Here is a 13,459-nt window from a genome sequence, read left to right as displayed (position 1 = left end):
TGTATGATGTGAGTTTGTAACTTTGAAACTCTATTCCTCAATATCCTACTTCTGTGTTAAAAAGCACACTCTATAATGGTTCATATGGTTAGAGAAGCTATAATCTATTTTGGATTCATTTGTTTTATTACTCTATAACTTCTGCATTAGAAACCATTAAATAACTCTGTGATACAGAAGGTTAATAAAAATAACTAGGTCTGGTCTTGCAACTTATTACTAGAAATATGGTTTCACTTTAAAAAACAAGACAGTTTTTAAACTTCTTTTCCCAACATATTAACCATCTAGACTAGAGAGATGGTCTTTTGGCTGATAGATCTGAACTCGTAAAAACAGGCATTTGCAAACTGCAAATTTACAACCTGCCCATCCCAAACAACTGTCAACAAACATTGTGAGTTCTTGGGAACTTCAAAATGTCAAATAATACATTCTGATGAGGGGTATTATGCTTTTTGGCTTTTAAATATAATTTGCTGACTAAATATACCCTTTAAAAATGGCTAACGGATGCAATGGCATATGCAATTGGGAATGTTCCATTAAATCTTCCAGGTAAATATTGCATAAAAAGAACTGCACCAAACAATTATGTTGCCCAGAGTCCTCCCATCCCTTTCTCCATGAATTCAACCTACTGTAGTTTTAAACGAAAGAAGAGAAACAAGCTCTAAGAATAAACTGGTTTTTAGATAACTAAGAATCTGAGAGATTTGGTTCAAAATTAAAACAGTGGGGGCAAAGATTTTTTTTCAGTGCTCCCATTTATTTTAAAATGAAGTACTGAGGAATACAGCTTTCTATGATCTACTGCATCCACTTTTTAAACTAGACTTCTATTTGTTAAGTAAACAAGATTGTGCATGAAGCTTTTTATATACTACACCAGCTGGATTTGTCACTCCCTGTATCAATGGAAATTTCATTCACACAAGTGCACTAATTTCAGTAATGTCTGTATGCCAATAAAGAGAGCATACTCTTCCTATTTAAAAGGTTCATAGGTTTTACTTAATGGTCTATATAACACATCACAGAGAGAATGGTGGGACCAAACTGTTGTCACAATGAGCTTTTAAGTAAATTGAGTTTCCTTTACTGGAGCTATAATTAATTTTTCTACAGAATATGATAAACATATTGACTTGGATCCAAAGAAGTGAGAGAAGGAGGCTGTCTGGGCCTATTTGGGTTTTAGTGCCTTGTGCCACCACCAGCCCATACAATCAGTTACCTACCTTATAATTTCATCACCTTTCTTACACACCCTGCCAATTATTCTAGTGCTTGTGGAATCAAAACGGTTGCCTAGATAAGAGTCTATTCTCTGTGCTGAATGAAGAGACAATTGAAGAGTTATTGGAGGTTGAAGGTCTCACCGAGAACCATCCCATGTACAAGATTGTAAACAACCAGAAGTTTTTTCTCCCCTCATGTGCAAGCCATAAAGGCAGGAAGGGAACATCTGTCTGCGAGCCAGGCCACACTCGAGTGGTGAAATTAGCCTACTGTACAAATTAAAATATACATTTGTTGCTCCAGCCATTTTATTCTCCACTTTACAAAATATATATTGAAACGTTGCAATAAGGAAAGGCTATAACAGAGACTGATGATTGCTGAGAAAGACCTAAAACAAGAGCCACCCCCCTTTAAACTTTTTACCAGCTTTGTCTGATTCACCAACTATAGTTATTCCTGGACAGGGATAACTTGGCTGCTGTTGTCCATGTATTGGTAACCTCGAGGCTGGATTACTGTAATGTGTTCTATGTGGACCTGCCCTTGGTCTGGTTTGGAAACTCCCAACAGGTGCAGAAAGCAGCCGACAGAAGCTTCTGGTCAAGAACCTGTGACGCCATTGCTAAAACAGCTGCTTTGACTGCTCACTTACTATGGAACCAGGTTCAGGGTTCTTGCACTAATTTACAAAGCCCAGAACAATTTAGGTCCAGGGTACCTCAGGAATTGCCTGAATCCTTATATCCCAGAGATAATCTGCAGGAGCATTGTCTGTCACTCCCCAAGTTGGGGCGGCTCCTTGGACAATAACAAACGGAACCTTTGGTGTCATCTGCCCAGTCCTGTGGAATTATCTGCCATTATTCAGCAAGCTCCTTCTGTGTCAGCCTTGGTGTAAACTTCTCTATTCAGGCCTATGCAGACAATTAAGAATGCATCCTTCCCACAGTAGTTATCTTTTTCCTATTTGTCTTTTATTGTATGGTTTTATGTTTTATTGCTGCTAACCGATTTGGGTGTGTGTGGTTTGTTTGTTTTTTAATGACACAGCGGTACATAAATATATATATTTCAAATAAACTAACAAATAAACTGTGCTCAAAAAAGCGGCTTCCTGGCATCCCGCAAGCAGGACTACAGTCTGACTTTGCTGCAGGGCTGTTTCCCCCGGCGGCTTTTCAGGATGACCGTGGCGCTATTCCTAAAAGCTGCGTCTCTTCTCGCCGGAACCGGAAGCTGAGCGCGGGTTGTGGCTGGAAACGACGAGCCCTATTGGTTAGGTGCAGGGGCCGGGAGGTGGAGCCCCGCCTGAGAGTGGCACCGCGCGGAGATCCACTTGAGCCATGAAGGGCTGGCAGAGCGGCTGCCTCAGTCGGGCCAGGCGGCTGTGGGTCTTCCGCGGGGAGACGGCGGGAGGCTGGGCAGCTTGCCGGCGCGCCCTGAGTTCCTGTGAGTAAGCCTTTGCGCTTCGCCGTGGCTATGGGGTCCTGCCCTACCTTCGGTGTCCTTGCATGCTGACGGGCTTCTTCCGCACGTATCTCCGGCTGGGTGGCTCTCTGTTATCCCTGCGGAATTGGCACTTTTGCTCTGGTAAAAGGCTTGGGGAGCCGATCCCCCCCCCAATCTGGTGCTGAAGTGACTTCAGAGCATTTCATTACAATCTGCTGCAGCCTAACTGGACGATCCTTTTGAAATTGGTCACACCCGCCCACCCTACAAATGGATTTCTAAATCTGTCTGTGCTTGGCTTAAATACAGGATCTTTCAAGCACGCTTTCAAACACGTGCATTTGGAGAGGATCCCTAACGAGAGAGAGAAAAGACAAAAATGTATCAATACAGGACGCAGCATTTCAGATCGGAATAGGGGACAATCATGTATTGTACAAGGCAGGCGGCGACCCTAGCAAGCGGGGCTTCCTCTCGCAGGGCTGCCATATTTCTAAAAGTAAAAACCAGGACACCCTAGAAGTTACTGAGTTTTTTTTGTTTAGGACAACCCTACCAATTACAGCCCTACCAATTGACATAGCAGAAAACTGCACCTGTTGCATTCATGCCTGGTGAGCTTAAATTTTCCTTTTACCCCAGTGTTTCAGCTGTCACGGATTACAGCCAAAGCTCTAGATAGGTTTCGTGGCATTTGCCTGCCCCTGCCATTGTAGTGTTTCCCCGCTGTCTGTTGATTGTAAGCTCCTTAGGAACAGGAACCTCAATTTGCTGCTTATGCAATTTTACAAGGTGCTAGGGTGTGCTGCGGGGACGCGGGTGGCGCTGTGGGTAAAAGCCTCAGCGCCTAGGGCTTGCCGATCAAGACCAGTTCGAATCCCCGCGGCGGGGTGCGCTCCCGTTGCTCGGTCCCAGCGCCTGCCAACCTAGCAGTTCGAAAGCACCCCTAAGTGCAAGTAGATAAATAGGGACCGCTTACTGGCGGGAAGGTAAACGGCGTTTCCGTGTTCTGCGCTGGCTCGCCAGATGCGGCTTTGTCACGCTGGCCACGTGACCCGGAAGTGTCTCCGGACAGCGCTGGCCCCCGGCCTCTTAAGTGAGATGGGCGCACAACCCTAGAGTCTGTCAAGACTGGCCCGTACGGGCAGGGGTACCTAGGGTGTGCTGCTAATGCGGTAGAAGGTGGGTAAATGGCTTTGCCATCTAACTTTGGATGAATTTTCACAGCTCCAACCAGGTTGTCTGATACTCATGTCACTAGCTTGTTCTGTTGAATGTTAAGTTTGCATTGAAATTATCACTGGAGTGTGAGGGTGTGGATCTTTCACTACTGAGGTAGTTTTCCTGACAGTATTTGTGTATTTATTTATTTAGATGATTTTTGTCACCTTTGTACAGGCCACAGGATGGTTTAAAATCAAAGCAAGTAAATAAGGATATGTAAAATCCATTAAAAACATACAACAATCACTGAATAACAGTTTTTCATCACAGCAACAATCAGGTCTCATCTCCTCCAAATGCCCGCTGAAAAGCTGTATTTACTAGCTACTTGGATCTGTAAAAAATGAGGCGAGATGCATGTGCAAGGATCCCAAGGTGCAAGGATCCACCACCGAAAAGGGCCTTTTCTTGACTCTTGCACCATATTAGATGAGGAGTGCCTGATCTGCTGATCTTATAGGAATGGTGTGTCAATATGGGAAAAGGAGCTCTTGCACATAGTAGTTTTAGCCCATTAAAAAGCAGTGTCACAAACATAACTTATGTATAAGAGTGGTAACACATGGTTGCCCTTTTGGATTAAAACAATCTGATTCCTGAGACTAATTATGAAAATATGCAAAACGTTATATGCTGCTGAAAGAACTCCAAAATGTTACATGAGCCAACTGTTTGCAGCCATTGTTTGTAGAAAATAGGTGCTAACCTGTTCAGCTAGAAACTCAGATGTATTAGGGATTCTTAGCAGTTTTAAAAATTGTTGGGCCAGGAAGCTTACAACAAAAATTGCTTTACTTCTCTCTCTCCAGGTAATCACTATGGACAGCCTCCTCAAATAGTCCAAATACCCTTCCTTAAGAGGTGTAAAAATCAGTTAAAATATCATATATTTGTTAGTTTTGTTCAAGCGAGGAACACAATGTGAGTATTATTATTATCTGTTAATTTTCTGTTCCATCCTTCATCCAAGGATCACAGAGTGGTTTACAATATAAAAACAGAAAAATTAATAACATAGTAATAAACAAAAATAATAACCTCCCACACTTCCTGTATTTTCTGATTACTTCATAATGATTGACTCAGCTCAAAATGAAGATTGTGGGTTTTTTGGAGGGGGTTATGGTTTTCATACATTTCTTAATAAGTAAAAAAATAACAGTAGTGTAATCTGTAACTCTCTTGGTGCATGGCCTACAAATTAGTAGCATTCTGGACACTTGTGCCTTTGTATTGTAAGCATAAAGCACATTTTGTGCCATTATGTTAGTGTCCCTGCCACCAATGTTTTACGTAGTGGCATGGCAAACCTTGCTAATGGACAGCCATTTGTTTTATTCAAACAAAAGGGCCATTACATGTTGGTAAGGCATAATTTATATATGTTGGGCAGCAGGATTCTGCACATCCACCTCTTGGATTACTGGATGTGATTTGTGAATTATTTGTCTCTACGTAGGTCAGATAGTTTGTAGTCTCTAGACTTTGTCAACATGAATGTAACAAGTGCTCGGTTGATTCAAACCAAGGGCCCAATTAACCCTAAAGTGGCTAGCTAGATTTTTTTGAAGTTCGTAAACAGGCCATGAAAACCACCATCTTTCGTACTCCACCAATTGGTATTCAGAGGCATAATGTCACTCCCTGAACATGGAGATTCCATGAAGCTATTGTGTTTATTAGCCATTGATAAAACTATTTCCGAAATACATTAGCCTTCAATACATTAGCCTTCAATGTAAGGAGCGATCATGTGGGGTCCAGCTGTAATCTGAATTTATCCACTCGTGAAATTTCCCTTTTCCAGAAAGGGAACTTCTTGTTGCACTTCTAAAATCATATTTTGCTAGCTGATCCCTCTTTTTATGCCATCTAATGTAATAACACCTTTGATGTTTAGGTTACTCACAGAGCGACACTACAGCATGTCACAAACAACAGTCGATCCAAAGGAGATGAAAAAATTCCAACTCCTGGCACATAAATGGTGGGATGAGCATGGAGATTATGCAGCTCTTCATTCTATGAATGATATTAGAGTGCCATTTATTAGGTAAGGTTTTGGAATGGGTCAGCTTTTACAAACTTCTGGGAATCTGAAAATCGTAACACATCACCTTTTAGAGTAGAGGTGTCTTCATTTGTATTGCTCAGCTTAAATATTTACTGAGTGCAAAGCTATTACAACTGGAGCTGTAGACTTTAAGTGGTAGACTGAATGAGCAGTTCTATTCACAAGTAAGTGGGCTTTTTGTTGTTTACTACTTAGTTGATATGTGGAGACCAATTTCACTTAATGAGGGTGTGTTTTAATAATGGGAGCTATGAGGTAAGCATATGCGTCTTTATTTTTGAGCCAATGTTGATTCTGGAGTGTGTATTGTAATAGGAGATGAAAAAGAAGAGAATATTAAGGATGACGAACCTTTGTTTAGTAAACAGAAAGTTCCCTGATTTCATTCCGTATCTCAGCAAGGCAAACATTTTGAGGCATTGGTAATATGCAAGTGTAGTTGATCTTTACTGGTGGACAGTCATAATTAAAACATAATTTGTTTTGTACTTTGTGTAAGAGATACTGTTTTAAATATGAGAAATGATCATCAGCCTGGAAGCCCTCTCTCTGGTGTGAAGATCCTGGATGTTGGCTGTGGTGGTGGATTGTTAACTGAGGTAGGGCTTACTCCTTTTGATAATAAATTTTCTTATCCCTGACCCTTTGTTTTGAAGTAGCACAGCACTGAAGTTTTGAATAGTGCTTATTTTGTTCTTCCAAGTACTTGTTTAATTAGAAGTCTCTCTTGCAATCTGCTCTATTAGTTCATTATGGTATTACTTATAGTAAGATAGTCTAGTAAAGCAAAATGCTATGGTGTGTGTGCCGATGCACATATTTATTATGTGCAGGCAGGACGTTGCTGTGTTCTTGCTGGAAATGCAGAATTTACTTTTTATAGTATGTGTTTGTGGTCTACAGTTTCTAGAAGACAAAATAATTAGCTATTTATTATAATTGGCAGTCTAAACTGCAACTATGCTTATGATGATCGGTTCTTCTTAATCAACCTAGAAAAAGTAAAATAATTGAATATTATTGGATCTGTCCCTTCTATTATTCCAGTAGGGGTTTTTTTGGGTGGGGGTGGAGAGACACCAAAGGGATAGATGTTAGGGAGGAAGCTTTGGATTTTACTTTAAGCTCTTCAGTAACTTCCTTCTAATCAAATAACAACTTGGTTACATATTCTTTTTTTTTTTAAGCAGAAGAGACTAACGTATCTATGGTCTTAGCCTCTAGGTAGACTGGGAGCTTCGGTTACTGGGATTGATCCTCTGGAAGACAGCATTAGAACAGCAGAACTGCATAAATCATTTGATCCAGTCCTGGCTAAGAGAATACAGTACAAATCCTGTACGCTAGAGGATATTGTGGAAGAGGCATCAGACACATTTGATGTCATTGTAGCTTCTGAAGTTGTAGAACATGTGGCTGATGTGGAAATGTTTATCAGGGGCTGCAGCAAAGTGTTAAAAGTGAGTTGGAAGAAAGCAAAAAAAGAATGCTGAATCATTTGCACTGTAAAATTAAGCTGTTGATTATAAGAAATGTTTTGCATTGGTTTCCTTTTTTTTTTACTTGCTCTGTGCTAAAGAGTGTAATTTTATGCAACCCTTATTGATTCAAATTATCCAGATTGAAAACAAACACAACCTTTACAATATTGCACTTTTTCCTGCTGAGGAAATAAACCAGACAATAAATGGGTTCTGGGTACAGATCTGTTGCATTTACCTAAAAACATGAAGGAAATAAATTATAAAACACAAAATAAATAAGTAGATATTTTGAGTTCTATTTATCCCAAGGGCCCCAGGGTAAATAATAGTAGTTTAGCGATCACATAACCCTGGCTTGTAGCACCCTGTTCCTCACAGAGCTGCAACTCGCAGCATTCCCTGCAAAGAGGGTTTGACTATTAAACCATTAGGAGTTATAACTCTGTGAGAGGAATAGCAGTCTTGTCACAACTTTCAGCATCCTTAACAAACTACTGTTCCCTGGATTTTGGGGAAGAAGACATGACTGTTAAAGTGATACAATACTGCTTTGAATATAGAATGCAGATGGGGCCCTAGATTGTTTTCTTATAGAAACAAGCCAAACAGTTATTAGTGCACAAAAATATTGCAGTAACGCTTAGCAGATATTCTGTATACCAATCTCAGAACCATAGTAACATGAATAAATTTGAATTTGGCTTCAGTATAAATTGCATTGCTTATAGTACAAATTCAAACAGCTCTGATGAGACCTTTTTTTGAATTGACCCACGCAAATATGTTTTGGCTAGGCCTACATGATTAGAGCTACATTACTTGGCTGATAGGCTAGTTTCACCAATTAAAAATCTGGTGATTGGCAAGAAAGGTGCCAGTATTTGTAGGGATGGCAGAATTTTAAAATAGTTTTATTCCAGAAAACTGGAGGCAAGAATAATATTTGAAGAAGCATTATATGCACATATGTAAGGAAATTCTTTTTCTAAGATGGTGTCTGCTGCAATGTCTTGAAAATCTGTAAAGATTTTTAAAATCAATTTAAGCTTGAACCACATTTTTTTTATTTACTTTGGTGACAATCCTAATTTTCACACACTAACTGGATGCTGCTAGTTATATTGTGTATACATGACAGATGTGCTAACACTTGTGCTGTTGTTGTTTAAGCCGGAAGGCTCCTTATTTATTACTACAATCAACAAATCACAGCTGTCCTACATCTTTGGCATTGTGGTAGCTGAGAGAGTATTGGGCATTGTTCCGACAGGCACCCATGATTGGGAGAAGTTCATACCGCCTGAGGAGCTAGAGAGGCTCCTAGAGTCAAGTAAGTGTTTAAACCCCAATGAAAGGACATAGTCAGTAACTTCCTTCAAGTTTGGCTGCTAGCTGACCTTAACTATCCCTTGATACAGGTGTCACATAAAGCAAGCATGCTTTGCAGAGTAATCATATGTAGTCAATGGGTGGGGGGAATCTAAGGTGTATGAAATACTAAATCTAGAGCCAGTGTGGTGTAGTGGTTAAGAGTGGTAGTCTCGTAATCTGGTGAACTGGGTTTGCGTCTCTGCTCCTCCACATGCAGCTGCTGGGTGACCTTGAGCTAGTCACACTTTTCTGAAGTCTCTCAGCACTCACCTCACAGAGTGTTTGTTGTGGGGGAGGAAGGGAAAGGAGAATGTTAGCCGCTTTGAGACTCCTTTGGGTAGTGATAAAGCGGGATATCAAATCCAAACTCTTCTAAATCAAAAGACCTGCCAGGCTTACACCAGGAAGTGAAAGACAGTTTTGTGAATTTGTTCACACTTACACCCACAACCCTGGAATCCTTTGATGAAGAGTGGTGAAGAATGACTGTAAATAATTAAATGGGGGAAGGTGTCAGGGACAGCAGCATCTTGTCCCTGTCCTGCAGTTCTAACCCCACTTACCTGGGGTTGAGCTCTATTGAATTAAATAGGACTTTCTTCCGAGTGAACATAGGTTTGCCCTGTTAGTCCTTTTTTGGTGTCCCGTTTTCACCCTGATTTTTGTAGGTTGCATTTAAAGTGTATTTTCAGAAGGGATTCTATCATAAAACAGTTTCTCTGCTTTAGGAATTTATGTTAATTAAGCATCAGTGAGAAGATTTACTGTATGATATCATGGGGTTGGGAAGGGGCAAGTGTACCGTTCTACAAGTGGCAGGTTTGGGTAACAGTGTTTATTCCACTTGGGGGAGGGAGAGGGCTGACAATGAAATGATGAAGTGGTATATACACACACAGGAACATGTAGATATACCTCAACACTGACTATTGGATCATCTGATGTGTAAAATGTTGGTGTGTAAATTGTAGGTGTCCTTTAAAAATGATTATAAACATCAACTTTCTAAAGATAGGTATTTTGTTTTGACTCTGAGTTTGGGTTAATGCATGTGTTAACCTGTGGTTTTAGTCACAATTCAAAAATAATCAGCCAGGTGCTAATTTGACTTTGTAGCACTGTATTCAGCAAGATACATTTTACTTGGGATGGACATTCATGAATGTTTTGATAGCATCAAGATTTAAAACCTGTTCGTAATGCTGCTTTGGCTGGCAGTTTATTGAGACAACACCACCATTGTGCCAGAATGACGTTACAGGAAATTTTGCACATGTTTACTGTGGATGTTAGGTCCTTTTTAAGAATAGTCTCCTTATGCTGTCTCTCTCTCTCCTTTCTTACAGATGGCTTTTTAGTCAAGACAGTGAAAGGAATGTTGTACAACCCCCTGTTTGGGTCCTGGAGCTGGACTGAAAGCACTAGTATTAACTATGCACTCCATGCTGTAAAAGCAGATATACAGGAACAAGTGGATCCAAATCTAGAGACAGACAAAGAGCAGCTCCAGACAAAAACTATGGCATCAGAACCTCCAGCTAAGACATTATAGCCAGAGGTAGTAGGAAGTTGGAGGAAGATTTGCATAAATGACTGTAATGAACCAGGAAGGAACAAACAGTATTGTGTTCACAGTGCTGGATGTTAGAATGTGTCTGCCAGTCTGTCTTGTGGTAAAGAATGGTTCATTCTCCACAGTATCAGATCTACAAAGCTCTCAGAGATGAGTTATGTTAAATAATGAGTCAATTGTATACCTACAGATTAGGTGTGCTGTGCAAGTTATTGGGAAAGGGGCAGTTCTTTGTGAAAGAGTTCTTAAAATGCATGCCTCTAAAATTCCAGAGAATAATTATTTTCATAGACTTTAGAGTTACTGGTTTAAAATGCTACATTTTGTATTTGTAAAACAGCTGAATTGCTTTTATTATCCTAATTCAGCAGCTTGTCTAAGAAATAAACCCCTACTTATTTCTTGCTTGCCTGTTAATCTTCAGGTATGCTGTTATGGGTACATTCAATGGAACCAAGACTTAAATCAATGCGAGGACTATTTCTTGACTTGTTAAGAGTTGCTGTTCAATATGTGGGTGAGCAGAGGGTTGCTTAATGCACTGCTCCCATGTGGAAATGCAGGGCTAGGAAATGGGGACATCATCATGTGACTATCATGTTGGAAATACATGTGCTTGTGGCAAAATACAGCCATGCATTCTCCATAGCTGTAGGGACAGACGCTAGAATGTTTTTGTCACTTGAACTGTGCCTTGGCACATTCTGATCACTAGACTCCAAGGGACCTTGGTATGGTATCCAGACTGGAAATTAAGCCTTGTCCAGTGATCTAAGGAAATGGTAGGGTAAGCTGTACTCTACTAGATATTGAAGTCACCTGACTTAAAGAAGCTTGGATTGGAAAATGTGCTTAGAAAACATATCACAAACTCTGGGGTGGGGGTATAGTGTAAATCTGGTCCCTTCCTTCATGAAGGTAATGCCTAGAAATAAACTGGTCTTTAAAAATGGCAATTTGTTGTTTAGTCGTGTCCGACTCTTTGTGACCCCATGGACCAGAGCACGCCAGGCACTCCTGTCTTCCACTCTGCCTCCTGCAGTTTGGTCAAACTCATGTTAGTACAGTAGCTTTGAGAACACTGCCCAACCAAAAAATGGCAGTAGCTAAGACTTATTCCATCTTATGCTAAATTCTAAAATCTGAACTGCACCAGCAAGATTGTCAGTACCAAGCCACAAAAGCTTTTTGCTAAAATAGCTTTTACCACCCTTAGAAACAATGAAGAATAATTCCATTAAATATTACAATCAATATTTCATGTGAGGTTTGTTGCAATAGCACCATTGGTGCCTAATCAGAGGAACAGACACATTCCATCTCTAGCAGTAAAAATGTAGGCACTTCTCAATAGAATTTTGCAAGGCAAAATTGTGTTGCAGGTTTATTTTTGTAAAAGTAAAAGATGGGATAATTCTATGAAACCTCCCCAAATTACTGCTTTGCTTTGCAATGAATGGAGACTCTTGCAGCATTATTTGTTGTCCGTGGAGAAATAGCTGAGGTCGGGTACTTAAAGGCTGTTGTTCCTCACCAGCAGCTGTTTTTGTTGGTAGTAACATGGAACCACTCCTGCCCACCTAGCAGTTCAAAAGCACCCCTAAGCGCAAGTAGATAAATAGGTACCGCGTTATAGCAGGAAGGTAAACAGCGTTTCCGCGTGCTGCGCTGGTGCAGGCTTGCCAGAGCAGCTTCGTCACGCTGGCCACGTGACCCGGAAGTGTCTCCGGACAGCGCTGGCCCCCGGCCTCTTAAGTGAGATGGGCGCACAACCCTAGAGTCGGACACGACTGGCCCGTACGGGCAGGGGTACCTTTACCTTTAATATGGAACCATGGCTTTATGCTATTTGTGTAGCAAATGCTTTATTAACTTCCTGTTTCTGTATTTTAGCCTTTTATATCTCTTTGATCCTGGCTTCAGGAGAACAAAGCTGGTCCTACCTTATAGTCTTGCACCCTAGAAACAATTAAGGCAAGAATTTCAGCAGAGTATATCTGCCACTACTCGCTCACTGTTGATAGCAAAGGGCTGTGCTGTCAGCAGTGGGTTGAATAGGGGCAGATACAGTCTTGTATAGCTCTTGCTTTTTATCAGATAAATGGGAAAAGAAGTCTTAAGGAAACATGTAAATAAAAATAGAACTATGGAAAGAACACAGATTTTAACACTTGTAGAAGTTGAAACCATTCATGAGGGCTTTTTTATTTGAGGAACTCTGTGCCTTTCAGTCACTACTGTGACAGTAAGGATTGTGGGAAAACAAGAATTCTAGCAAGATATTTTGGATTGCACAAAATTGCCACATTCCTACTGAGAGAAATCTAGCCCTGACTATATGACGATTCCGAAGCAGGTACCATTCAGTTTAATGGGGTTTGCTTCCCATTAAGTAGCTAGAGGTTTGAAGTCTTGACTTCTATGGTAGGAGATTATAAGGTGTAAAAACCACTGCCCCATTAAGTCCAACCTTCTGCTGGAATATCTATATAGTGGCCATATAGCTACCAAATTCAGGAAATGTTCAGCTCCATCTGTTGCACCCTGTTAACAAACGATAATCTACTATGGTATTCCATGACAAAAAGCCAGTGAGCTTTATTACTACTAATTAGCACCAAATTAATATATCAACTCATCTGAAATGTGAATGGCAGATTCTCTGGGTATCACCAAAGGTATAGTGTCTATATTAAGTATACTCCGTATATTTTCCATAGATTTAGTACACAAAGGGATTGAAACTAGATCCCAGTTTTCTGAGCTAAACTACAGTGGTACCTCGGGTTACAGACTCTTCAGGTTACAGACTCCGCTAACCCAGAAATAGTACCTCGGGTTAAGAACTTTGCTTCAGGATAAGGACAGAAATCAGGCGGCGGTGCAGCAGCAGGAGACCCCATTAGCTAAAGTGGTACCTCAGGTTAGGAACAGTTTCAGCTTAAGAACGGACATCCAAAACGAATTAAGTTCTTAACCCAGGTACCACTGCATATGATCCACCTTTTCTGGAAAACCTTTGGAGCTATCCCCAGTATC

General features: G+C 40.7%; 1 protein-coding gene across 2 annotated transcripts; it reads left to right on the top strand.

The window, feature by feature from the left end:
- The first annotated feature begins 2,532 nt into the window (after positions 1-2,532).
- On the top strand, positions 2,533-11,376 carry COQ3 (coenzyme Q3, methyltransferase). 2 transcript variants are annotated; one of them, XM_081186660.1, is made up of 8 exons: positions 2,614-2,694; positions 3,240-3,308; positions 4,728-4,839; positions 5,819-5,971; positions 6,492-6,591; positions 7,210-7,452; positions 8,647-8,806; positions 10,194-11,376. In XM_081186660.1, exons 2-8 carry the CDS (start codon positions 3,302-3,304, stop codon positions 10,397-10,399), a joined length of 981 nt encoding a protein of 326 aa, XP_081042786.1. In that variant the 5' UTR covers positions 2,614-2,694; positions 3,240-3,301; the 3' UTR covers positions 10,400-11,376. The 2 variants fall into 2 exon arrangements, with proteins under 2 accessions (XP_081042785.1, XP_081042786.1); XM_081186659.1 differs by lacking the exon at positions 3,240-3,308 and having other exon boundaries at positions 2,533-2,694.
- Positions 11,377-13,459: the final 2,083 nt, after the last annotated feature.

Source organism: Podarcis bocagei (genome assembly GCF_964188305.1).
Source record: "Podarcis bocagei genome assembly, chromosome: 3".
Lineage (NCBI taxonomy): Eukaryota > Metazoa > Chordata > Lepidosauria > Squamata > Lacertidae > Podarcis > Podarcis bocagei.
Note: the sequence above shows the minus strand (reverse complement) of the source record. Positions and strands in the feature narration are given on the sequence as shown.